This window comes from Oncorhynchus kisutch, linkage group LG3 (assembly GCF_002021735.2).
Source record: "Oncorhynchus kisutch isolate 150728-3 linkage group LG3, Okis_V2, whole genome shotgun sequence".
NCBI classification, from domain to species: Eukaryota; Metazoa; Chordata; class Actinopteri; order Salmoniformes; family Salmonidae; genus Oncorhynchus; species Oncorhynchus kisutch.
The window spans coordinates 23302128-23329223 of record NC_034176.2 but is presented as its reverse complement, the minus strand read 5'-3'; the positions used below and the strand labels follow the sequence as shown (position 1 = coordinate 23329223).

The following is a 27096-nucleotide window of genomic DNA, read 5'->3' as shown; positions in this document are numbered from 1 at the left end:
TATCTGTTTTTTAAAATAAAATTTTACTGCTTGCGTCAGTTACTTGATGTGGAATAGAGTTCCATGTAGTCATAGCTCTATGTAGTACTGTGCGCCTCCCATAGTCTGTCTTGGACTTGGGGGCTGTGAAGAGACCTCTGGTGGCATGTCTTGTGGGGTATTTATGGGTGTCCGAGCTGTGCCCCAGCAGTTCAAACAGACAGCTCAGTGCATTCAACATGTCATGTGGAAAACTTGTATCTGAAGATTTTTCTATAGCAAAGAAAAGTCATCAGTTAGAGGACCACTTTGCCTTCCACTACATTTGACATTTGATAGCTGTGTGATAGGAGAGACTGTGTTAGGTAGGCCTAATAGATCTCTGTGTTTGAAGTCTGAAAATAACTGGGGTCTCTGTGGAGTGGTTGTTGTTACTGAAATGCCTGTGTTATGCAGGAGAGAACACACAGTTTAGGCAGTGACTCAGGCTGCATGTATTACTGTGATTAGCTGGAGCTACTGCAGTGTGGGGAGAGAGAAAAAAATAGAGAGTGGTGGAGCGAGAGCTTCCCTGCATGTCTATGCGATTGTGTTTTCACTGGTCTACTGCGTTAATATGCAATGCAGTTTCCCTCTCTCCACTCCCTCCTTCTCTCCTCCACTCTTTCTCTCTGTATGCTAATCTTCACTCGCTCTCACTGCTCAAATCTCTTTCTCCTGCCTTCGTCTCTACAGTGAAGATGACATCCCCAGTTTTGATGAACCAGCGAGCCTCTCCTACTGGCCGGTGGCTGCCCAGCAAGACCCCACAAGATAGGGCTTTCTGGGTGAGGACTTGCCCCCTCTAAAGTGATTCTTCAGCAAAGGCACTGACAGCACCGGCCAGGTCTGAGTAAGTACTGCTCTGAAGGAATCTTTCACTGATAACAAGGTGGTATTGATAGCACTGACAGAGTAACATCAAAGAATGTGTGTGCTGACAAGATTGTGTGTGTAGCACATATTAACTGCCTGTAACTGCTCTGCTTTGTTTGCCCATCTCATCATCTTGATTGATTAGTTCTTATACTATGACAGGGGAATTTTAGCCAGATGTGATAGCGCTATAGAACAGCTGCCTGCTCCGGTAGTAGGGAAGATTGTCACGACACTGAGATGCTGTGTTAGCATTAAATGTGTCTTTGTTTACCCATCTTCTTCAGCATCAATGTGCAGTAGCATCCCACCTCTCATACAGTCGATCTCCAACTTCATAGGGGAATCACAGCGTTCACAGTCTGATGCCTCTCTCTGCTATGATGTACTGTTTTCTTCAAAGGATTCGGAAAATATCCGTGTTAAATCTCACTTTTTTCTGATGGCTTTCTTTTGCCTAGATCTCGATGTAGGAAATAAACATACAGTGCAGGTTAGATCGTAACTTGGTAGAACAAACAATCATCTCTCTTGATAGTTTAATCGGGAATCACATGAATTTTTTGCCACAAATTTTGGACCACAGAACTTTGATTTGTGTCCTGAGTTTGCCATTGGTAAGGCACTTAGTGAGTTATTGTCAGTTGAACGTGTGCATTGGTTGGCCTGTGTGGCTAAAATATATTCTGTAGGCTATGAAAATAATAAAGAGAGTTGCACACTCGATATACAAGCTCCAAGTAATGTATTGGGTAAACCACCAACGTTTCTGCATCACTGTGCCTTCTTCAGGGTGAAGCCAAAACGTTGGTGATTTACCCAATACATTTCTAGGAGCTTGTATACACAGTGTGCAATTCTCTTTATTTTGTAGCCTACAGAATATCTTTTTTTATACTTGCTGTTAGTCAGCACCTCTACCAACTGTCTTGGGTGTGCGCCAATATATTCTGTCATTAAAAAAGGAAAAGCAGAAAAGTCTGAAATGATCAAAATGATCAAAAATGTATTTCCATGGAAACAGTTGTTTCCCTCTGTCTCTCTCATTTGTTCCTCAGGTTCCTCTCAGAGCAGGTGACAGTCCTGTTTCTTTATGTATTACAATATGTACATTATAATCATAGTGGTTCATAATCAATTATGATATTCAAGTCTTTAGTCTTGTTACAATACACCTCATCCTCACTTGCTTTAAAATGGTCATCATTAAAAATGTATGATGATTACTATGAAATATCTGCCTTTCCCCTCAGTCTTACACTGAGGTGACTGATGAAGGCATATTAATGTATTTTCAATGGACTAATTTCCACTCAAAGACAGAGAGGTGGGTTGTATAGAGAGGGGCTTAACTAGGGACATATATAGTTGGGTTTATTAGGGGTTCCAAATGGTGCATAGAGGCGTATAGGGAGTGGACATAGCTATACATTTAGGATAAAATATATCCATACAGTGCCTTCAGAATGTATTCATACCCCTTGATAAAATGGATTTTCAAACATCTAGACATAATACCCCATAGTGACAAAGTGAAATGCAGAAATATCTCATTTGCATACAGTAAGTATTCACACCCCTGAGTCAATACATGTGGCAGTGATTACAGCTGTGAGTCTTTCTGGATAAGTCTCTAAGAGCTTTGCACACCAGGATTGTACAATATTTTCACATTATTCTTTAAAAAATTCTTCAAGCTCTGTCAAGATGGTTGTTGATCAGTGATAGACAGCCATTTTCAAGTCTTGACATAGATTTTCAAGACGATTTAAGTCAAAACTGTCACTCGGCCATTCAGGAACATTCACTGTCTTCTTGGTAAGCAACTCCAGTGTATATTTGGCCTTGTGTTTCAGGTTATTGTCCTGCTGAAAGGTGAATTTGTCTCCCAGTGTCTGTTGGAAAGCAGACTGAACCAGGCTTTCCAATAGGATTTTGCCTGGGCTTAGCTCTTGTTTCTTTTTATCCTAAAAAACTCCCTAGTCCTTACAGATGACAAGCATACCCATAACATGATGCAGCCACCAACATGCTTAAAAATATGTAGAGTGGTACTCAGTGATGTGTTGTGTTGGATTTGCCCCAAACACAATGCTTTGTATTCATTTCTTTACCAACTTTTTTTGCAGTTTTACTTTTGTACCTTATTGCAAACAGGATGCACATTTTGGAATATTTGTATTCTGTACAGATTTCCTTCTGTTCACGCTGTCATTTAGGTTAGTATTGTGGAGAATCTACAATGTTGATTCATCCTCAGTTTTCTCCTATCACAGCTATTAAACTCTGTAACTGTTAAAGTCACCATTGGCCTCAGTGACATTCCTGAACGGTTTCATTTCTCTCCGGCAACTGAGTTAAGAAGGATGCCTGTATCCTTGTAGTGACTGAGTGGATTGATACATTATTCAAAGTGCAATTAATAACTTCACCATGCTCAAAGGGATATTCAATGTCAGCTTCTTCTTTTAACCCATCTACCAATAGGTGCCCTTCTTTACGAGGCATTGGAAAACATTCCTGGTCTTTGTGGTTGAATATGTGTTTGAAATTCACTGCTCAAGTAAAGGACCTTACAGATAATTGTATGTTTGGGGTACGGACGTGATGTAGTCATTAAAAATGTATCTTAAACACTATTATTGCACACAGAGTCCATCCAACTTATTATGTGACTTGTTAAGCAAATGTTTACTCCAGAACGTATTTAGGCTTGCCATAACAAAGGGGTTGAATACTTATTGACATTTTTCTAAGCATAATTCCACTTTGACATTATGGGATATTGTGTGTAGGCCAGTGACAAAATCTCAATTGAATCCATTTTAAATTCAGGCTGTAACACAACAAAATGGAGAGAAAGGCAAAGGGTGTGAATACTTTCTGAAGGTACTGCATATGGAAAATATGGAATGTATTTAGGGAGTATCCATTTAATGAAAGAAGTGTGGGGTAGGCAAGAGGAATATGTGAATTTGCACTTGTATTCACCTGTAGACAGGAGGCGGTGCAAAACCGTGTGAAATGTGACTTGGAGAAAGAGAAAGGGCTGAAGGCGGTGAGCAGATAGAACCAGGTGGTGTAGCTGCGCTCTAGCGCAAATCCATGCATGTTAATGTGAGTCGTGATGAGAGGAGAGCTCTGCTGCTGTAGCTCTCCCATACCCTCAAGTGTCATTTCCAAAAGCCTGCTTATCCCTGCCGATTGATCCTCTTTGTGTGATGTACCAATGAATGTACCCATATGGCATCAGGTTTTCTGAGTTGCTGATGTCGTGACCAGGGACTTAGCTATAGAAAACAATCAGTGTCAGTTTTAGGGTTTAGGGATTGGACCTGATAGGTTTAGGTAGGGAAACTAGAACTGGTATTGTGACAGAATCTGTGCCACGGATGTACTCGTGTAACATGTTAGTGATTCACTGCCGCCTACAGCCCATACGTTACAGTATCACCCGTGGCCTCTGGTCACACTGCAGTCTGAATGTAGAGCAACAACAAGACTGGGGTGAAACCTCTGTGCTCTCCTCCCCTGCAAAAGGACTGACTCATACCACACATTATTCAACATATACAAAACATCTCAAGAGGGTTGATCGAGCTGTAGATAGCTAATTCTCCTCTATGTGTTATCCCCTTGCTGCTAATCAGCTCTTATAAATCTAACTAAATTAATAGAGAACATCTGGTTATCTGACAGTCTATGCAGCAACTATTGAATTAGAGTCAAGCTGTGGTTGAAGTCCTGCCAACTCAAACTGCACAATAAAATCTTGTAAAATAATGTATTTATTTAATCACATATACTTTGAAAGGGTAGACATACAGAAATTCCTCGTCAAAAGTCTTGCTGTTACAAAAGTAGTTCTTCATGCAGCGTAACAGGTTACAGGTTCTTCTTGGTGAAGCGCCTGAATGGCTTCATCATTGCTGAAAAGACCCTGACAATCAAGGATAGTTTTTTGATAGGCTGAGATATGGATGGAGAAACCTCTCCCACTGGAGATAGAAACACAAGATAAATGGATGGGGGGGGGGGGGGGGGGGGGAGAGAGAGATGCAGTATAGTGAAAAATAACATACCTATGTTTCTAACACACACCTAAGCAAAACTACAAGCTATAGCAGAGCTCTAAAGTCCTTACCTATGCAATGTCCATCAGTAGAGGGAATCTCAGTCTGTTCCTGGACTGAATGGCAGTCCTTTTTGTTTCCTCTCTTGGAACGCTAACAGAAGAAAGGTAAAGAAAATGGTACAGAGAATAAATAAATAAATGGAACACTTCTGAATCCAAGGCAACAATTTAGTGATTAATAAAACATATTTATCTCATGTATTGGTCTTATCATATCAATAACATCAGCACCTAACTGGAACCAAAAACAAATGCTAACTCCCTGCTATACCTTGAAGTTGATCCTGAGTTTGGTTATTGAAAAGCAAAGGAAGCTCCTTCTTGCTTTCTGCTCAGCCCCCCTCTCTGTCTCAGCCTGGTCTGATGGGTTTGTTGCAGCAGAAGCTGGTCTTGACGTCTCCTTGCATCCCTGTACCAGCTGCTGGGTCAAGGACTTTACCAGGACTCTGTCAAATGCAGGGTCCTGGGAGGAAATAGCTGCTGGCAGGGTGTTATTAGAGCCAAACTCCTCCATGAGGTTTTTATGTACACCTCTGAACACCCTTTGGATGTACAGGATCTGGGAATATGCCTGTGTCCTGGAGAATCTAGATGCAGCACAGAACTCAGACAGGACTTGTCTGATGAGTTGCTGAGATGTTTCTGTCATGTCTGCTGCCTGTTGGGAGGGTCCATCTAGGGTTGAGGGTCTGATCTCCGATAGCAACCTTATCACCAGTATGGCGACCAAACAGATGACATCATCTTTGCTGGAGTCCATCAAGTACTGCAGTGGGAATGCAGAGGCACTGCTGATGTCCGGGGTGATTAAGAGCTCCCTCAGATGGCCAGAGCTGCTGGGGATACACTCCTCCTTCTCTTCAATGTCAATCCCATCTCCCTTCGGTACCAAAGAGGTTCCCCTACTGGTGAAAGACGGAGTGGAGGATCGAAAAGAGGCTTTAGCACTCGGTGGTCGACTGCTGTCAGTCATTGGACTGTTACGATGCAGGGGTTGATCTGTGTGTGCCATCATCTTTGTCTTTAGGTCACTTGAAGAAATCTCTGGCATTTTAGAGACCCTGGTGTCGATGCAGGAGCTCCTGAAGATGGGGCAGGTCAGATCAAAAGGCACTTCGTCAGGGATGGGAGTGCCAGGGAGGTTGATCTCTAACTCACACTCTGACCTAGGACTCTTTGAAGAGCTGGACAAGGAACTCCGACCATTTAAAGAAGTGGACAAAGATGAACAGGTTCTAGGGATGTCTTGGCAGACTTGTTCACTGTCATCCTCACTTTTCTCAACCTCCCTCAGCATAGTTCCTACCATATCATTGATCTGAAGGAGCTCCCTGGAATCCTGAATTCGCCCTAAGTTTGAGAATTCACTCTGGAAAGCAACCAGGATTTCCCCAAGGTTCTCTTTGGAAGAAGCATTTTCTGTCCTTTCGGATCCGGGTGGCTTCAGCCCTGTGAAGAAATCCTTAAGTGTGTTCTTCATACTGACGCAGATGGTCTTAGCTGTTGACCAAAGCTTCTCCTCTGATATTTTAACACTCAATTCAGTATCATCCAGTTGGGAGCCCCCGTGGGAGCACTGCGAAACTCTCCCACTTCTTTCCAGTAGCACAGTGTCAGTGGACTCATTTTTCTGGAAAATAGTGGCCATTCCTTTGACAAAGGTTTCCACTAATCCAGAGGCTGTATTCTCAGAGGACATGGAGGACATGGATTCTGAAAGGACATGGATCTCTGATGGTGAGCTAGATGATAAGCCAGCCTGCAGACTTTTCTGAAGACCAGTATGGCTGATCTGTGTGATAAAGGAATGACTGGATCTCATCAGCACTTTACTCACTGCCTCTTCTGCCTGAGTCTGGAAGTCATTGCTAGAGAGCTTCTTAATGCTCTGAATCAGACTAGTAGAGGACTCTGTGATTCTGACACTCTCTTCTGAGCTCAGTTGAGAATATTGAGTACTCACGCTCAAGTCTTCATTGGGTGAGGGTGACTGGGAAATAGTATAGTCATCGAGCTTTGATAGGACACTATCAACAAACCAACAAGCCTCTAGGGACTCATCAGATGAACTGACAACGGCCAAGGATTTACTCTCCACTTTTGATAACTCTGACTTGTAGATGGAAAAAACACTGCTAAGAACTTCTTGAGTACTGGTATCCAGATTGGAGAGACAGAGAGCTGGTATTGGTTGGCTCTCACTGGGAACTCTACTAAGTTCGGTGCTGGGTAACTGGGCCTCAACAGTTGAAACAGTTGCCTTTTCCAGGGTGTCTGAAGACTCCTGAAGAGAAGCATTCTTAGCAACACCTTCTCGAGCGGATAGAGTTAAAAGGTCCCTCAGCTTTGCTCGTATACGGCCGTAGAGTGTGCGGGCTAGAGAGAAGGTTATCATCTGTGAAGATCCTGTTTTGTGGTCATTTACAGGAACTGGCCAATCAACTGCTTCACATGTGCCTTCAAATGATGCTATCGTCTCCATGCCTCCCACAAATGCCTTAACAATCACTGTGGCAGTGGAGGTTACATGTGTCAGGGCTGTGCAGCTGGTATTCAGGGGAGCTTCAGTAAGGCTAGGAGCAGCACTAGAAGGCCTAGAGGAAGGAGCCATGCCAGAAGAGCTGCTGACTTTCCTTCTAAGGATGGTGCTAACCGCCTTCAGGGCTTTAGACTGAAAGTCGGGGCTAGAGAGGGTCTGAATCTTTCTGGCCACCACACTGGTAGAGGATCCAGTCTCTTTGAGAAAGTGAGTGGTCCCTTCTTTCCCAGATGGACACTCAACATCAAGGTCACATTGAAGATTGGTCAGAAATTTAGACCCCAAGATTGTCATCTTCTTGGCCAGATCCAGTAGGATGTTGAAGTCCTGTGCCATTTTGTCCATTGTGCCGACAATGGCATCCAGCACATCATCGGTCACAGGGTCCATGAGGGGCTCGATAAACCCTACCCACTCTGGCTCAGACGTTTGGCTCAGTAGCTCGGCCAGGATCTGCACCGAGGCTACCCGAATGACCTCCTTGCCTGCTGCTATGTCCTGACTGTCCATAGGGGGGTAACTCCCCGAGCTGGCCTGAATGGCCACTGAGAGGCCAGAGTTAAGCTGGTGTACTACCTCTCCCACGATAGCACAGCTCAACTCGGAGGAGGTGGGGTTGGAGTGACCCTCAACCAGGGATATCAGGAGGCTCTCTTCCGTTACCCCAAAAAGAGCCTTCAGAGGCTCCTCCATGAGGGGAGCCTCTCTAGTTGCAGGCAAGCTCTGCAATGAGGTCTGGGACCTTGAAGATAAACACACAATCACCACTTATGCCATGCAAATGTGACCAACTGGTATCTAATCTGGGTCATTAGTGAGCCTGATAACCAAATTAGAGCACTGATGGTTTACTTCTCATACCACCGTAGTTCTAGAAGCCTAAATCCAACTGACACTATTTTTTGCCTGATTTTTATGTTTGTACGACATCAGAATATGATTAATTCTGAAAGGCATGTACCTGATCTATTTATTCATAGATGACTTAATGGCTTACCCAGTTAAACATGACTTTCACCTGGACCCACCCACTCAGTGGCAACATTTCTGACCAGAACTTAAAACTACAAGGTGTGAATTCCAAGTTAATAATTTATGATAAGTATGGGTCAGGTCTTGCAATTATTAAGTTGAAATATTGCTGTGAACATACCTCTTAGGCGAACAGCATGGTGATGAGGTTCTGCGAGTGGATTTATGGCGGCACCCTGCACTGCCATTCCTCCTCCTCTCCTTAGTCCAGTAGTTCATCTCACTGGTCAGCAGCCTTTTCTCTCTCTCATCCAGACTGCCTAAGGAATCCTCAGACCCTGTCAGAGAGCACTGGGATTCTGGGGAGGTTGCCCCACTCCTCAGGTTCACCCCCATGATACGAGCTAGCGCTGGTAGGAGAATGCGGAGGGCTGTCTGGGTCACGACTTCAACAATCTTCAGACACAGCATGGAGAGCTGCTCGAATGTGAGCTATGGCCAACAAACAGAGTAATGTTTTTGTCAATCAAGCAATTCCATGACACCATTCCCTATATAGCGCACAACTTTTGACCAGAACCTTATGTGGAGAGACTTACGTTATTTTTCATGCCATGCTGAATCACTCTCCATTGGCTAGAGAAAAGAAAAGAAAGGAAACATATTTTACCTGCACACTGATGTTGAGTTAGTGGAGTCACTAGATAGCCATGTTAGGGAAAATAAAAGTGTATTTAATTAAGCTATTAGCAAGTACATGAGACATTTTGGTCTTGATTTACAGGAAGAGTTAGGGGTGTGGTTACAGTGATGTTAGGTGTAGTGTCTAAAATCCCATTTGTGGTTAGAAGGTGCACTATGACTATAAATTCAGAGTTGTTGTATGTGAGGTTGGAAAAAGACATGGGACTTGCTCATCAGTTAGACTCCTCAGGAAGGAGAGGAGGATTGGGGCACAGCATGTCCCAATCTTGAGAGAAGGCATTAGAGTCCTCTGAGCCTCCTTCTCCAGCTGCTCAATGATAGATCCCCTTTCCCGGAAACCACACCCGGGTGTCTGAGAAGACTCTGGGAAACCGCAAAGAGAAATCTAAAGTTGAATCTGAACTTGATCCCCAATTTCCTTCACCTTTAGTGATTTGATTGCACTGGACAGTTAAAAGCACATCTCTCTGCGGGCCTCCACTATATTGCTTTCACCTATATAGATACTATCTTCTCAGATCAGTGCTGATGAATTTGAACACAACCTGCACCCAACATGAAGTAATCTCGGACCTGCACCAATGCTGCTGTCCTCCTCCACGGAAGTCTTCTTGGCACAGCCACTGGACTTACGTTTAGCCTACATGACAACAGATTATAGGTCTCATAGCAGATCTAAGGTCAGTGTAGCATCTCCTCCTAATGCTTTATGGCTAGGATTTAGTGATAGTAAACTAATCCTAGATCTGTGCCTAAGTAGGCAGAACATGTGTAAAGGACAGCATATTTCTTACCTTGCCTCCTGTCCTGTTCTTGTTGGTCTCATGTGTCTCTGTTTCATCCTTCATTTTCCCCACAACCTTATTTTGGTCATCCGGGGGATCCTCCCATTTCACGCTCTGGTGGATAAATGAGAGGTCAATATCAGTCCTAGGTTGTGACTTTGTGAAACAACTTATTCGCTCCTATTTTAAACAAAACGGCAATAGTGGTCAGATTTCAGTCCATGGATCAAACCAGTGAGACCTATTGCTGTGTTAGTGACCTACTATATTGTTAGTAATTTCTCCTCTAAACTCAAAATAGGCTAAATGAACCATACCTTGCTGTCATCTGACATGATGTGTAGCTTTTTGTTGTAGGCTGTTTAGAGGAAATACTAATATCTCCCTTGAAAAAACGTCAGTGAACCATCGGCAGACAACTGAAGTGAATATGAACGTCCTTGAATTATGCCAAAGCATTGTTGAATACTCGATTCCGATTGGCTGAAGCCAGGGCATTCTTCAAAGATGTCATACACACATGATGTCACAATTAGGCCTAAGTCTAATGTCTATATTAACTGTCAATGTCATTAGAAAACAGATCATAGCTTGTCAAAGTTCTGCCAAACGAAAATATTTGTAAGTGCACGTTTTTGCGTTTGATTTATGGTTTATCAAGCATCCTCGTTCATCGCCATGCACAAAAACGTAACTCGCTGCCACCATTAGCTATAATTCTGAGTTTGCAAAGCTGCAAAACTAGGACATGCAATAAATTATAACCACTTGCACCTAGAATAATTTAAAATCAATGACGTTCTAGGGGGCTTGATCTATTTCAGCGCTATGGAGCTGTCCGCTGCATAGAGCTGACACGTTTCTTGGCGTCAGGGGACCGTGCCATGGTGCTGAAATGTTTCGAGTCTGGACAGCACCTGAGACCACCGCATGGTGCTGAAATGGAGCAGGGCTCAGTTCTATGGGCATCTCATGCGGATTCTTCTGCTAACCTATGTATAACGATACTATAATTACATTATTTTCATCCATCCGTCAACACAAATGGCATGTCAACGGTTCCGAAATAATAATTCAATGAAGCCAAGCCGAGATGTATGGTTCTTCATCCAGAGGACGAAGCACCATTGTATCATCTAAAACCTTCAGAGAGATCCCTTAAAACTGTAGTATAAATTCTCCACATCTGTTCTGGTAGCTAGGTTAATTTAGCGAGACATGGACAAATCCAACACATAGCGTTTCTACTGAGACCGGCTTAGAGGTGACTGTCATGTTGCTAGTTGTAATGACGCTTTTAAAACAAGAAAAGGTATTTGTAATTGCTCTGGAAGCTAATTATTGCAGAGCCCAGCTACTCATTATGGACAGCCAATGAGCAGTTCAGGTGAAAAAGTCAACCAGATCTGATCTCTATAACATACATGATACTAGGATCCTGTAGCAACCTGCCGGCCTGCCCAATCCTCCATGGCACGAATGCTACACGAGCAATATGTTATGCTAACATCCCACAACAATTCCCCAAATGGAATTACTTGCCTAAACTTCCAATCATACTTATTTTCTAATATCAACCATCGTTTCTGCACTTAAGGCAGACTTGCCATTAGAACAAGATGGAATTAGGGCAACTGTAAAGCTCGTTAAACGTGGGCTAAAATGAACCTTACCTGGCTGTCGTCAGCCATTTTGTGTAGCCGTTAATTAAGGCTCTGCGCCTCTGATACTGCAGCTGTTCTGTAACTGTTAAACTAGTGTAATCGTATCCGTTGTAAACCCGTCAGTGAACCGTCCTCAAACACAATGAACATGTGGACATTAACTTGTTGAATCTAGGGGTCATTTAAAAAAAAAAAATACGTTCAAAGTAAACAGGCTATTTTTCAGGACCAGAAAATATAATATGCATATAATTGACAGCTTAGGATAGAAAACTCTAAAGTTTCCAAAACTGTAAAGCGATTGTCTGTGAGTATAACAGAACTGATATTGCAGGCAAAATAATGAGAAAATCCAATCAGGAACGCAGTGGCTTCTAAATGCTTCATATGCAGTGGCTATGCAGTGGCTTCCTATCTTCCTATGCTTCCCTATTGAGCATATCAACGAGATTCCTTTTTCTATGGCTTCCTTAATGTGTCTAGTATCACAAGACATAGTTGCAGGCTGTTATTTGTAAAAAATTATCCTGAGAGACACTGCGTCAGTGGCCACCTGATGGCTCTTTTGTCTTTTGCCCGAGAAATACACGAGGTAGCCATTTTTCCACCTGGTCTTACTGAAAAAAGCTCTGTCCCGGTTGAATATTATCAAATAGATATTTGAAAAACACCTTGAGGATTGATTATGAACAACGTTTGCCATGTTTGTCGATATTATGGAGCCAAACGTGAAGAACAAATTTTGGCTACAAAAACAATTTCTGGAAAAAAGGAACATTTGCTATCTAACTGGGAGTCTCCTGAGTGAAAACGTCCGAAGCTCAAAGGTAAACGATTTAATTTGATTGCTTTTCTGATTTTTTGTGACCAGATAGCCTAGCATAGCATTATGCCTAGCTAGCAGCAGGCTATAGATAAACTTACAAATGTTTGTCTTGCTTTGGCTGTAAAGCATATTTTCTAAATCTGAGATGACAGGGTGATTAACAAAAGGCTAAGCTGTGTTTCAATATATTTCACTTGTGATTTCATGAATATTTTCTAGTAAGATTTGTCCATTGCATTATGCTACTTAGTGTCCGTTGATGACAATTCTCCCGGATCCGGAATGGGTATTTACAAGAGCCTTCACATAAAGATATCAAATACATGATGTCAGATATGCCTATAGGTATTGTTGACTTAATCAGAATATATATCATAGTGTCACAGTACGTGCTGTTGACAGCCTACCCCGAAATCAAACAGGAACATGGATTTTGTGACATCTGTTGTGAATTTTTACAATTGTATAACTGCCTTCATTTTACTGGACCCCATGAAGAGTAGCTGCTGCAGCTAAAGGGGATCCACAATAAATACATATACAAACCCAATGCAACATAACACATGCATCAACTTGTTTTGACATATCACATGGGTTATGACAGTTCCTGATTCTGAGACACTGTAAATCAACAGACCTCTGTAAATCAACAGATAAAACATCTGATCTATTTCACAGGTGTAACGGATTTCCTCCTCTTCGTCTGAAGTGTTGCACGGATCGGACCAAAACGCAGCGTGGTAAGTATCCATGTTTTAATAGAATTAAACTGAACATGACACAATATAAAATAAAAGTGGTGCCATGTACGCTGGCCCAAGGAGACGCACTAGAGACCAGATGCGTAGAGCCGGCTTCATGGCACCTGGCTCGATGTCCACTCTAGCCCGGCCGATACATGGAGCTGGAATGTACCGCACCGGGCTATGCACCCGCACCGGGGACACCGTGCGCTCCACAGCATAACACGGTGCCTGCCCGGTTCCTCTCTCTCTCCCGTAAGCACGGGGAGTTGGGGAGTGTGGCGAAGCCAGGTAGGAGACCTGCGCCGTGTGCCACCCCCCCCAAAGACATTTTTGGGGCTTCCTCCCGCGCCGCCGTGCTGACTCCAATCCCAGGCGGACTCCGGCACTCTCCCTTGGTCGACCGCCCACCTGTATCTCATCCCAAGTAGTGACACAGTCCAGATCTCGCTCCCATGTCCAGAAATCCTGACATCGCTGCTGCTGCCCGTTACCACGCCGCTTGGTCCTTTTGTGGTGGGTAATTCTGTAACGGATTTCCTCCTCTTCGTCTGAAGTGTTGCAAGCATCGGACCAAAACGCATCGTGGTAAGTGTCCATATTTTAATAGAATAAACTGAACATGACACAATACAAAACAACGTGAATATAAACGAAACAGTCCTGTGTGGCACTGACACAGATCAAATCAAATCTATTTATATAGCCCTTCGTACATCAGCTGATATCTCAAAGTGCTGTACAGAAACCCAGCCTAAAGCCAAAGCAATGCAGGTGTAGAAGCACGGTGGCTAGGAAAAACTCCCTAGAAAGGCCAAAACCTAGGAAGAAACCTAGAGAGGAACCAGGCTATGTGGGGTGGCCAGTCCTCTTCTGGCTGTGCCGGGTGGAGATTATAACAGAACATGGCCAAGATGTTCAAATGTTCATAAATGACCAGCATGGTCGAATAATAATAAGGCAGAACAGTTGAAACTGGAGCAGCAGCACGGTCAGGTGGACTGGGCACAGCAAGGAGTCATCATGTCAGGTAGTCCTGGGGCATGGTCCTAGGGCTCAGGTCCTCCGAGAGAGAGAAAGAAGGAGAGAATTAGAGAACGCACACTTAGATTCACACAGGACACCGAATAGGACAGGAGAAGTACTCCAGATATAACAAACTGACCCCAGCCCCCTGACACAAACTACTGCAGCATAAATACTGGAGGATGAGACAGGAGGGGTCAGGAGACACTGTGGCCCCATCCGAGGACACCCCCGGACAGGGCCAAACAGGAAGGATATAACCCCACCCACTTTGCCAAAGCACAGCCCCCACACCACTAGAGGGATATCTTCAACCACCAACTTACCATCCTGAGACAAGGCTGAGTATAGCCCACAAAGATCTCCGCCACGGCACAACCCAAGGGGGGGGCGCCAACCCAGACAGGATGACCACAACAGTGAATCAACCCACTCAGGTGACGCACCCCCTCCAGGGACGGCATGAGAGAGCCCCAGCAAGCCAGTGACTCAGCCCCTGTAATAGGGTTAGAGGCAGAGAATCCCAGTGGAAAGAGGGGAACCGGCCAGGCAGAGACAGCAAGAGCGGTTCGTTGCTCCAGAGCCTTTCCGTTCACCTTCCCACTCCTGGGCCAGACTACACTCAATCATATGACCCACTGAAGAGATGAGTCTTCAGTAAAGACTTAAAGGTTGAGACCGAGTCTGCGTCTCTCACATGGATAGGCAGACCATTCCATAAAAATGGAGCTCTATAGCAGAAAGCCCTGCCTCCAGCTGTTTGCTTAGAAATTCTAGGGACAATTAGGAGGCCTGCGTCTTGTGACCGTAGCGTACACAGGAACCAATAACCCACAATGACAAAACAGGCGACCTAAATATGGTTCCCAATCAGAGACAATGACTAACACCTGCCTCTGATTGAGAACCATATCAGGCCAAACACAGAAAAGGACAAACTAGACATACAACATAGAATGCCCACTCAGATCACACCCTGACCAAACAAAACATAGAAACATACAAAGCAAACTAGGGTCAGGGCGTGACAACAGGTTTCTGGTGGTTTCTAAGCATTCTACATGTGTTGGGGAAGGAGGGTGGGATCTCTCCAGAGCATCTAATTACATCAATCATGTCTTGCCATGCATGTGATATGAGATAATGTTATGCACCACGTAAATATACATTGCCTAAGGCTGCAGTGCTATACTCCATGGAGACAGTGCTCAATGTTCATTTTACATGATGGATATATGCTACTCCATTTCATACAATCAATCATCAATCAATCAGTACAATTTATTCATAAAGATCTTTTTACATCAGCAGATGTCACAAAATGCTTATTCTGACACCCAGCTTAAAACCTCAAATAGCATGCAATGCAGATTTAGAAGCACGGTGGCTAGGAAAAACTCTCTAGAAAAACAGGAACCTAGGAAGAAACCTAGAGAGGAACCAGGCTCTGAGGGGTGGCTAGTCCTCTTCTGGCTGTGCCGGTGGAGATTATAAGCGTACATGGCCAATATTGCCAGATCCTTCTTCAAGTACTGTAGTTCAAACATTCTTCATAGATGACCAGCAGAGTCAACAAAATAATGTGGTTACAGAGGGTGCAACAGGTCAGTACCTCCGGAGTAATTGTCAGTTGGCTTTTCATAGCCGAACATTCAGAGGTCGAGACAGCAGATGTGGTAGAGAGGGGGAGAGAGAGAGAGGTGAGGGAGAGAGAGAGCGAAGATCGAAACAGCAGCTCCATGACAAGGTATCACGTCTGGAGAACACACATGCCTCTTCATGTGATACATGATGTTTGGCTGTGCTAAGTGTTATCTTATGGATTTGGTGATTGTTCTGTGTGAAGCCGTATTCTGCATTGCATCATGGAATGTGATGTGAAATCCCTGGGCCTATGGCTGTTGAAGCTACTCCACTGCACTGCTGCTCCACTGCACTGCCCTTCTCCCCCGATTGCTCAGTTTGGCCTGGCGGCCAGCTCTAGGAAGAGTCTTGGTGGTTCCAAACTTCTTCCGTTTAAGAATGATGGAGGCCACTGTGTCCTTGGGGACCTTCAATATTGCAGAAATGTTTTGGTACCCTTCCCCAGATCTGTGTCTTGACACAATCATGTCTCTGAGCTCTATGGACAATTCCTTCGACCTCATGGCTTGGTTTTTGCTCTGACATACACTGTCAACTTTTGGACCTTATATTTTCAACATATAGAAAACATCTAGCTGCAGATAGCTAATTCTCCTCTATGTGTTTTCCCCTTGCTGCTAATAAGCTCTTACCAATCAAACTAAATTAATAGACAACATCTGGTTATCTGACAGTCTATGCAGCAACTATTGTATTAGAGTCAAGCTGTGGTTATTTTATTTATTTTCCTAGACAAGTCAGTTCAGAACAAATTCTTATTTACAATGACAGCTTAGGAACAGTGGGTTAACTACCTTGTTCAGGAGCAGAACGTCATATTTTTACATTGTTAGCTCAGGGATCTGACCTAGCAACCTTTCAGTTACTGGCCCAACGCTCTAACCACAAGGCTACCTGCTGCCCCAAGTCCTGCCATCTCAAAAACTGCACAATAAATGTATAACCAAGGGGGAACTAGTGCATTTCTCTGAGAAAAGCTGCTTCAGTTTTACTAATCTTCCAAAACACTTGAAATTCTTGTAAAATCATTGCCATTTATTTGATCAAATATACTTTGAAAGGGTAGACATGCAGAAATTCCTCTTGTCAAAAGTCTTGCTGTTACAAAAGTAGTTCTTCATGCAGCGTAACAGGTTACAGGTTCTTCTTGGTGAAGCGCCTGAATGGCTTCATCATTGCTGAAAAGACCCTGACAATCGTTTTTTGACAGGCTGAGATATGGAGGGAGAAACCTCTCCGACTGGAGCTAGAAACACATTAGAAATGGATGGATGGAGGGAGGGAGGGAGATGCAGTATAGTAACGTTGAAAAATAACAGTGCTATGAGTTTGGTAGGCATACCTATGTTTCTAACACACACAAAACTACAAGCTATAGCAGAGCTCTAAAATCCTTACCTATGCAATGTCCATCAGTAGACGAAAACTCAGTCTGTTCCTGGACTGAATGGCAGTCCGTTTTGTTTCCTCTCTTGGAACACTAACAGAAGAAAGGTAAAGAAAATGGTACAGAATAAATAAATAAATGGAACACTTCTGAATCCAAGGCAACAATTTAGTGATGAATAAAACATATTTATTTCATGTATTTGTCTTATCATAGCCACATCAATAACATCAGCACCTAACTGGAACAAAAAACAAATGCTAACTCCCTGCTATACCTTGAAGTTGATCCTAAGTTTGGTCATTGAAAAGCAAAGGAAGCTCCTTCTTGCTTTCTGCTCAGCCCCCCTCTCTGTCTCAGCCTGGTCTGATGGGTTTGTTGCAGCAGAAGCTGGTCTTGACGCCTCCTTGCATCCCTGTACCAGCTGCTGGGTCAAGGACTTTACCAGGACTCTGTCAAATGCAGGGTCCTGGGAGGAAATAGCTGCTTGCAGGGTGTTATAAGAGCCAAACTCCTCCATAAGGTTTTTATGTACACCTCTGAACACCCTGTGGATGTTCAGGTTCTGGGAATATGCCTGTGTCCTGGAGAATCTGGATGCAGCACAGAACTCAGACAGGACTTGTCTGATGAGTTGCTGAGATGTTTCTGTCATGTCTGCTGCCTGTTGGGAGGGTCCATCTAAGGCTGAGGGTCTGATCTCCGATAGCAACCGTATCACCAGTATGGTGACCAAACAGATGCCATCATCTTGCTGGAGTCCATCAAGTACTGCAGTGGCACTGCTGATGTCCGGGGTGATTAAGAGCTCCCTCAGATGGCCAGAGCTGCTGGGGATACACTCCTCCTTCTCTTCAATGTCAATCCCATCTCCCTTTGGTACTAAAGAGGTTCCCTTGCTGGTGAAAGACGGAGTGGAGGATCGAAAAGAGGCTTTAGCACTCGGTGGTCGGCTGCTGTCAGTCATTGGACTGTTACGATGCAGGGGTTCATCTCTGTGTGCCATCATCTTTGTCTTTAGGTCACTTGTAGAAATCTCTGGCATTTTAGAGTCCCTGGTGTCGATGCAGGAGCTCCTGACGATGGGGCAGGTCAGATCAAAAGGAACTTCGTCAGGGATGGGAGTGCCAGGGAGGTTGATCTCTAACTCACACTCTGACCTAGGACACTTTGAAGAGCTGGACAAGGAACTCCGACCATTTAAAGATGTGGATAAATATGACCAGGTTCTAGGGATGTCTTGGCAGACTTGTTCACTGTCATCCTCACTTTTCTCAACCTCCTTCAGCATAGTTCCTACCATATCATTGATCTGAAGGAGCTCCCTGGAATCCTGAATTCGCCCGAAGTTTGAGATTTCACTCTGGATAGCAACCAGGATTTCCCCAAGGGTCTCGTTGGAAGAAGCCTTTTCTGTCCTTTCGGATCCGGATGGCTTTAGCCCTGTGAAGAAATCCTTAAGTGTGTTCTTCATACTGACGCAGATGGTCTTAGCTGTTGACCAAAGCTTCTCTTCTGATATTTTAACACTCAATTCAGTATCATCCAGTTGGGAGCCCCTGTGGGAGCACTGCGAAACTCTCCCACTTCTTTCCAGTAGCAGTGTCAGTGGACTCATTTTTCTGGAAAATATCAAATACATGACAGTCAGATATGCCTAGAGGTGTTGTTGACTTGATCAGAATACATATCATAGTGTCACAGTACATGCTGTTGACAGCCTACCCCGAAATCAAACAGGAACATGGATTTTGTGAAATCTGTTGTGAATGTATAGGAATGTTTTTACAATTGTATAACTGCCTTCATTTTACTGGACCCCATGAAGAGTAGCTGTTGCAGCTAAACGGGATCCACAATAAATACAAATACAAACCCAATGCAACATGATAATACATGCATCAACTTGTTTTGACATATCACATGGGATATAACAGTTCCTGATTCTGAGATACTGTAAATCAACAGACCTTGAGAGGAGATAAAACATAATCTGTTGATCTATTTCACAGGTGTAACTGATTTCCCCCTCTTCGTCTGAAGTGTTGCAAGGATCGGACCAAAACACAGCGTGGTAAGTGTCCATGTTTTAATAGAATAAACTGAACATGACACAATACAAAATAACAAAGTGAATATAAACGAAACAGTCCTGTGTGGCACAAACACTGACACAGGGAACAATCACCCACAACCCACAATGACAAAACAGGCTACCTAAATATGGTTCCCAATCAGAGACAATGACCCCCCCCCCCCCCCCCCCCCCCCCCCCCCCCCCCGCCAGAGCTGGCTGACGGCGCAGGACAGACGGGAGACTCTGGCAGCTCCGGACAGACGGGAGACTCTGGCAGCTCCGGACAGACGGGAGACTCTGGCAGCTCCTGACAGACGGGAGACTCTGGCAGCTCCGGACAGACTGGAGACTCTGGCAGCTCCGGACAGACGGGAGACTCTGGCAGCTCCGGACAGACGGGAGACTCTGGCAGCTCCGGACAGACGGGAGACTCTGGCAGCTCCGGACAGACGGGAGACTCTGGCAGCTCCGGACAGACGGGAGACTCTGGCAGCTCCGGACAGACGGGAGACTCTGGCAGCTCCGGACAGGCGGGAGACTCTGGCAGTTCCGGACAGGCGGGAGACTCTGGCAGCTCAGGACAGGCGGGAGACTCTGGCAGCTCAGGACAGACGGGAGACTCTGGCAGCTCCGGACAGGCGGGAGACTCTGGCAGCTCAGGACAGACGGGAGACTCTGGCAGGTCAGGACAGATGGTAGACTCTGGCAGCTCAGGACAGACGGGAGACTCTGCCCCGAGAGGCAGCCCCATCGTTCTTCAAATACTGTAGTTCAAACATTCTTCATAGATAACGAGCAGAGTCAACAAAATGATGTGGTTACAGAGGGTGCAACAGGTCAGCACCTCCGGAAAAGCCGAACATTCAGAGGTTGAGAGGTTGAGAGGTTGAGAGGTTGAGAGGTTGAGAGGTTGAGAGAGAGAGAGGTAGAGAGAGAGAGAGGTAGAGAGGTAGAGAGAGGTAGAGAGAGGTAGAGAGAGGTAGAGAGGTAGAGAGGTAGAGAGGTAGAGAGAGGTAGAGAGAGGTAGAGAGGTAGAGAGGTAGAGAGGTAGAGAGGTAGAGAGGTAGAGAGGTAGAGAGAGAGAGAGAGAGAGAGAGAGAGAGAGAGAGAGAGAGAGAGAGAGAGAGAGAGAGAGAGAGAGAGAGAGAGAGAGAGAGAGAGAGAGATATCGAAACAGCAGGTCCATGACAAGGTATCACGTCTGGAGAACACGCATGCCTCTTCATGTGATATATGATGTTTGGCTGTGCTAAGTGTTATCTTATGGGTTTGGTGATTGTTCTCTGTGAAGCCGTATTCTGCATTGCATCATGGAATGTGATGTGAAATCCCTGGGCCTATGGCTGTTGAAGATACTCCACTGCACTGCTGCTGTGAGCAGGAGTGGGAGAGAAGTCATGCTTTTATTATACTCTTGTTCTGTCACTCATTCTCCTGCCTCTCCATCTCAAAGGCTGCCAAATATTTTGAAGAGTGGTTAAAGAGGTGGCTGTGTGTACACACACTCAGACTCCAACTCTATTTATAGGTTTGTCTTATTCCAGAATACACCCATAATTGTGATCCACAAAGTATTGTTCTATGTTTTCCACTCTGTGATTAAAAGTAGTTCTCAGAGTAGAGCTATTTTGAATTGACCAAAGCCCTTCTCCCCCGATTGCTCAGTTTGGCCTGGCGGCCAGCTCTAGGAAGAGTCTTGGTGGTTTCAAACTTCTTCCGTTTAAGAATGATGGAGGCCACTGTGTCCTTGGGGACCTTCAATATTGCAGAAATGTTTTGGTACCCTTCCCCAGATCTGTGTCTTGACACAATCATGTCTCTGAGCTCTATGGACAATTCCTTCGACCTCATGGCTTGGTTTTTGCTCTGACATACACTGTCAACTTTTGGACCTTATATTTTCAACATATAGAAAACATCTAGCTGCAGATAGCTAATTCTCCTCTATGTGTTTTCCCCTTGCTGCTAATAAGCTCTTACCAATCAAACTAAATTAATAGACAACATCTGGTTATCTGACAGTCTATGCAGCAACTATTGTATTAGAGTCAAGCTCTGGTTATTTTATTTATTTTACTAGACACGTCAGTTCAGAACAAATTCTTATTTACAATGACAGCTTAGGAACAGTGGGTTAACTACCTTGTTCAGGAGCAGAACGTCATATTTTTACATGGTCAGCTCAGGGATCTGCCCTAGCAACCTTTCAATTACTGGCCCAACGCTCTAACCACAAGGCTACCTGCTGCCCCAAGTCCTGCCAACTCAAAAACGGAACAATAAATGTGTAACCAAGGGGGAACTAGTGCATTTCTCTGAGAAAAGCTGCTTCAGTTTTACTAATCTTCCAAAACACTTGAAATTCTTGTAAAATCATTGCCATTTATTTGATCAAATATACTTTGAAAGGGTAGACATGCAGAAATTCCTCTTGTCAAAAGTCTTGCTGTTACAAAAGTAGTTCTTCATGCAGCGTAACAGGTTACAGGTTCTTCTTGGTGAAGCGCCTGAATGGCTTCATCATTGCTGAAAAGACCTTGACAATCAAGGATCGTTTTTTGACAGGCTGAGATATCGAGGGAGAGACCTCTCCCACTGGAGGTAGAAACACAAGAGAAATAGATGGGGTAAGAGAGAGAGAGAGATGCAATATAGTAACGTTGAAAAATAACAGTGCTATGAGTTTGGTAGGCATACCTATATTTCTAACACACACCTAAACAAAACTACAAGCTATAGCAGAGCTCTAAAGTCCTTACCTATGCAATGTCCATCAGTAGAGGGAATCTCAGTCTGTTCCTGGACTGAATGGCAGTCCTTTTTGTTTCCTCTCTTGGAACGCTAACAGAAGAAAGGTAAAGAAAATGGTACAGAGAATAAATAAATAAATGGAACACTTCTGAATCCAAGGCAACAATTTAGTGATTAATAAAACATATTTATCTCATGTATTGGTCTTATCATATCAATAACATCAGCACCTAACTGGAACCAAAAACAAATGCTAACTCCCTGCTATACCTTGAAGTTGATCCTGAGTTTGGTCATTGAAAAGCAAAGGAAGCTCCTTCGTGCTTTCTGCTCAGCCCCTCTCTCTGTCTCAGCCTGGTCTGATGGGTTTGTTGCAGCAGAAGCTGGTCTTGACGCCTCCTTGCATCCCTGTACCAGCTGCTGGGTCAAGGACTTTACCAGGACTCTGTCAAATGCAGGGTCCTGGGAGGAAATAGCTGCTTGCAGGGTGTTATAAGAGCCAAACTCCTCCATGAGGTTTTTATGTACACCTCTGAACACACTTTGGATGTTCAGGTTCTGGGAATATGCCTGTGTCCTGGAGAATCTAGATGCAGCACAGAACTCAGACAGGACTTGTCTGATGAGTTGCTGAGATGTTTCTGTCAGATCTGCTACCTGTTGGGACTGTCCATCTAGGGCTGAGGGTCTGATCTCCGATAGCAACCTTATCACCAGTATGGTGACAAAACAGATGCCATCATCTTTGCTGGAGTCCATCAAGTACTGCAGTGGGAATGCAGTGGCACTGCTGATGTCCGGGGTGATTAAGAGCTCCCTCAGATGGCCAGAGCTGCTGGGGATGCACACCTCCTTCTCTTCAATGTCAATCCCATTTCCCTTTGGTACCAAAGAGGTTCCCTTGCTGGTGAAAGACGGCGTGGAGGATCGAAAAGAGGCTTTAGCACTCGGTGGTCGACTGCTGTCAGTCATTGGACTGTTACGATGCAGGGGTTCATCTGTGTGTGCCATCATCTTTGTCTGTAGGTCACTTGTAGAAATCTCTGGCATTTTAGAGACCCTGGTGTCGATGCAGGAGCTCCTGACGATGGGGCAGGTCAGATCAAAACGCACTTGGTCAGGGATGGGAGTGCCAGGGAGGTTGATCTCTAACTCACACTCTGACCTAGGACCCTTTGAAGAGCTGGACAAGGAACTACGACCATTTTAAAGAAGTGGATAAAGATGACCAGGCTCTAGGGATGTCTTGGCAGACTTGTTCACTGTCATCCTCACTTTTCTCAACCTCCTTCAGCATAGTTCCTAACATATCATTGATCTGAAGGAGCTCCCTGGAATCCTTAATTCGCCCGAAGTTTGAGATTTCACTCTGGATAGCAACCAGGATTTCCCCAAGGGTCTCGTTGGAAGAAGCCTTTTCTGTCCTTTCGGATCCGGATGGCTTCAGCCCTGTGAAGAAATCCTTAAGTGTGTTCTTCATACTGACGCAGATGGTCTTAGCTGTTGACCAAAGCTTCTCCTCTGATATTTTAACACTCAATTCAGTATCATCCAGTTGGGAGCCCCCATGGGAGCACTGCGAAACTCTCCCACTTCTTTCCAGTAGCAGTGTCAGTGGACTCATTTTTCTGGAAAATAGTCGCCATTCCTTTGACAAAGGTTTCCACTAATCCAGAGGCTGTATTCTCAGAGGACATGGAGGACATGGATTCTGAAAGGACATGGATCTCTGATGGTGAGCTAGATGATAAGCCAGCCTGCAGACTTTTCTGAAGACCAGTATGGCTGATCTGTGTGATAAAGGAATGACTGGATCTCATCAGCACTTTACTCACTGCCTCTTCTGCCTGAGTCTGGAAGTCATTGCTAGAGAGCTTCTTAATGCTCTGAATCAGACTAGTAGAGGACTGTGTGATACTGACACTCTCTTCTGAGCTCAGTTGAGAATATTGAGTACTCACACTCAAGTCTTCATTGGGTGAGGGTGACTGGGAAATAGTATAGTCATCGAGCTTTGATAGGAAACCATCAACAAACCAACAAGCCTCTAGGGACTCATCAGATGAACTGACAACGGCCAAGGATTTACTCTCTACTTTTGATATCTCTGACTTGTAGATGGAAAAAACACTGCTAAGAACTTCTTCAGTACTGGTATCCAGATTGGAGAGACAAAGAGCTGGTATTGGTTGGCTCTCACTGGGAACTCTACTAAGTTCGGTGCTGGGTAACTGGACCTCAACAGTTGAAACAGTTGCCTTTTCCAGGGTGTCTGAAGACTCCTGAAGAGAAGCATCCTTAGCCACACCTTCTTCTCGAGCGGACAGAGTTAAGTCCCTCAGCTTTGCTCGTCTATGGCCGTAGAGTGTGCGGGCTGGAGAGAAGGTTATCTTCTGTGAAGACCCTATTTTGTGGTCATTTACAGGAACTGGCCAATCAACTGCTTCACATGTGCCTTCAAATGATGCTATCGTCTCCATGCCTCCCACAAATGCCTTAACAATCACTGTGGCAGTGGAGGTTAGAGATGTCAGGGCTGTGCAGCTGATATTCAGGGGGGTCTTCAGTAAGGCTAGGAGCAGCACTAGAGGTTCTAGAAGAAGGAGCCATGCCAGAAGAGCTGCTGACTTTCCTTGTAAGGATGGTGCTCACCGCCTTGAGGGCTTTAAGACTGAAATGTCGGGGCTAGAGATCGTCTGAAGCTTTCTGGCCACCACACTGGTAGAGGATCCAGTCTCTTTGAGAAAGTGAGTGGTCCCTTCTTTCCCAGATGGACACTCAACATCAAGGTCACATTGAAGATTGGTCAGGAATGTAGACCCCAAGAATGTCATCTTCTTGGCCAGATCCAATAGGATGTTGAAGTCCTGTGCCATGTTGTCCATTGTGCCAACAATGGCATCCAGCACATCATCGGTCACAGGGTCCATGAGGGGCCCGATAAACCCTACCCACTCTGGCTCAGACGTTTGGCTCTGTAGCTCGGCCAGGATCTGCACAGAGGCTACCCGAATGACCTCCTTGACTGCTGCTATGCCCTGACTGTCCATAGGAGGGCAACTCCCCGAGCTGGCCTGAATGGCCACTGAGAGGCCAGAGTTAAGCTGGTGTACCACCTCCCCCACGATAGCACAGCTCAACTCAGAGGAGCTGGAGGAGGTGGGGTTGGAGTGACCCTCAACCAGGGATATCAGGAGGCTCTCTTCCGTTACCCCAAAAAGAGCCTTCAGAGGCTCCTCCACGAGGGGAGCCTCTCTAGTTGCAGGCAAGCTCTGCAATGAGGTCTGGGACCTTGAAGATAAACACACAATCACCACTTATGCCATGCAAATGTGACCAACTGGTATCTAATCTGGGTCATTAGTGAGCCTGATAACCAAATTAGAGCACTGATGGTTTACTTCTCATACCACCGTAGTTCTAGAAGCCTAAAGCCAACTGACACGATTTTTTGCCTGATTTTTATGTTTGTACGACATCAGAATATGATTAATTCTGAAAGGCATGTACCTGATCTATTTATTCATAGATGAATGACTTAATGGCTTACCCAGTTAAACATGACTTTCACCTGGACCCACCCACTCAGTGGCAATATTTCTGACCAGAACTTAAAACTACAAGGTGTGAATTCCAAGTTAATAATTTATGATAAGTATGGGTCAGGTCTTGCAATTATTAAGTTGAAATATTGCTGTGAACATACCTCTTAGGCGAACAGCATGGTGATGAGGTTCTGCGAGTGGATTTATGGCGGCACCCTGCACTGCCATTCCTCCTCCTCTCCTTAGTCCAGTAGTTCATCTCACTGATCAGCAGCCTTTTCTCTCTCTCATCCAGACTGCCTAATGAATCCTCAGACCCTGTCAGAGAGCACTGTGATTCTGGGGAGGTTGGCCCACTCCTCAGGTTCTCCCCCATGATACGAGCTAGCGCTGGTAGGAGAATGCGGAGGGCTGTCTGGGTCACGACTTTAACAATCTTCAGACACAGCATGGAGAGCTGCTCGAATGTGAGCTATGGCCAACAAACAGAGTAATGTTTTTGTAAATCAAGCAATTCCATGACACCATTCCCTATATAGCGCACAACTTTTGACCAGAACCTTATGTGGAGAGACTTAAATTATTTTTCATGCCATGCTGAATCACTCTCCATTGTCTAGAGAAAAGAAAAGAAAGGAAACATATTTTACCTGCACACTGGTATTGAGTTAGTGGAGTCACTAGATAGCCATGTCATGGAAAATAAAAGTGTATTTAATTAAGCTTTTAGCAAGTACATGAGACATTTTGTTCTTGATTTACAGGAAGAGTTAGGGGTGTCGTTACAGTGATGTTAGGTGTAGTGTTTGAAATCCCATTTGTGGTTAGAAGGTGCACTATGACTATAAATTCAGAGTTGTTGTATGTGAGGTTGGAAAAAGACATGGGACATTGCTCATCAGTTAGACTCCTCAGGAAGGAGAGGAGGATTGGGGCACAGGATGTCCCATTCTTGAGAGAAGGCATTAGAGTCCTCTGAGCCTCCTTCTCCAGCTGCTCAATGATAGATTCCCTTTCCCGGAAACCACACCCGGGTGTCTGAGAAGACTCTGGGAAACCGCAAAGAGAAATCTAAATTTGAATCTGAACTTGATCCCTAATTTCCTTCACCTTTAGTGATTTGATTGCACTGGACAGGTAAAAGCACATCTCTCTGCGGGCCTCCACTATATTGCTTTCACCTATATAGATACTATCTTCTCAGATCAGTGCTGATGAATTTGAACACAACCTGCACCCAACATGAAGTAATCTCAGACATGCACCAATGCTGCTGTCCTCCTCCACGGAAGTCTTCTTGGCACGGCCACTGGACTTACGTTTAGCCTACATGACAACATATTATAGGTCTCATAGCAGATCTAAGGTCAGTGTAGCATCTCCTCCTAATGCTTTAAGGCTAG

General features: G+C 44.7%; 2 protein-coding genes across 4 annotated transcripts in view; one reads left to right on the top strand and one right to left on the bottom strand.

The window, feature by feature from the left end:
• Positions 1–544: 544 nt before the first annotated feature.
• Positions 545–27096, top strand: part of LOC109878325 (citron Rho-interacting kinase) — a 119281-nt gene continuing 92729 nt past the window's right edge. The window contains exon 1 of the mRNA XM_031819239.1: positions 545–871. The gene's annotated coding sequence lies outside the window, so the exon portion shown is untranslated. The remainder of the gene's footprint in view (positions 872–27096) is intronic.
• Positions 4665–11904, bottom strand: LOC109873459 (uncharacterized). Of its 3 annotated transcripts, none has more exons than XM_031819241.1 (9): positions 11704–11904; positions 10040–10144; positions 9819–9885; positions 9455–9608; positions 9140–9176; positions 8722–9032; positions 5301–8310; positions 5039–5120; positions 4665–4892 (listed from the first exon to the last, which is right to left on the bottom strand). In XM_031819241.1, exons 1-9 carry the CDS (start codon positions 11719–11721, stop codon positions 4780–4782), a joined length of 3897 nt encoding a protein of 1298 aa, XP_031675101.1. In that variant the 5' UTR covers positions 11722–11904; the 3' UTR covers positions 4665–4779. The 3 variants fall into 3 exon arrangements, with proteins under 3 accessions (XP_031675101.1, XP_031675103.1, XP_031675102.1); XM_031819243.1 differs by lacking the exon at positions 11704–11904 and adding an exon at positions 11455–11692; XM_031819242.1 differs by lacking the exon at positions 11704–11904 and adding an exon at positions 10348–11392.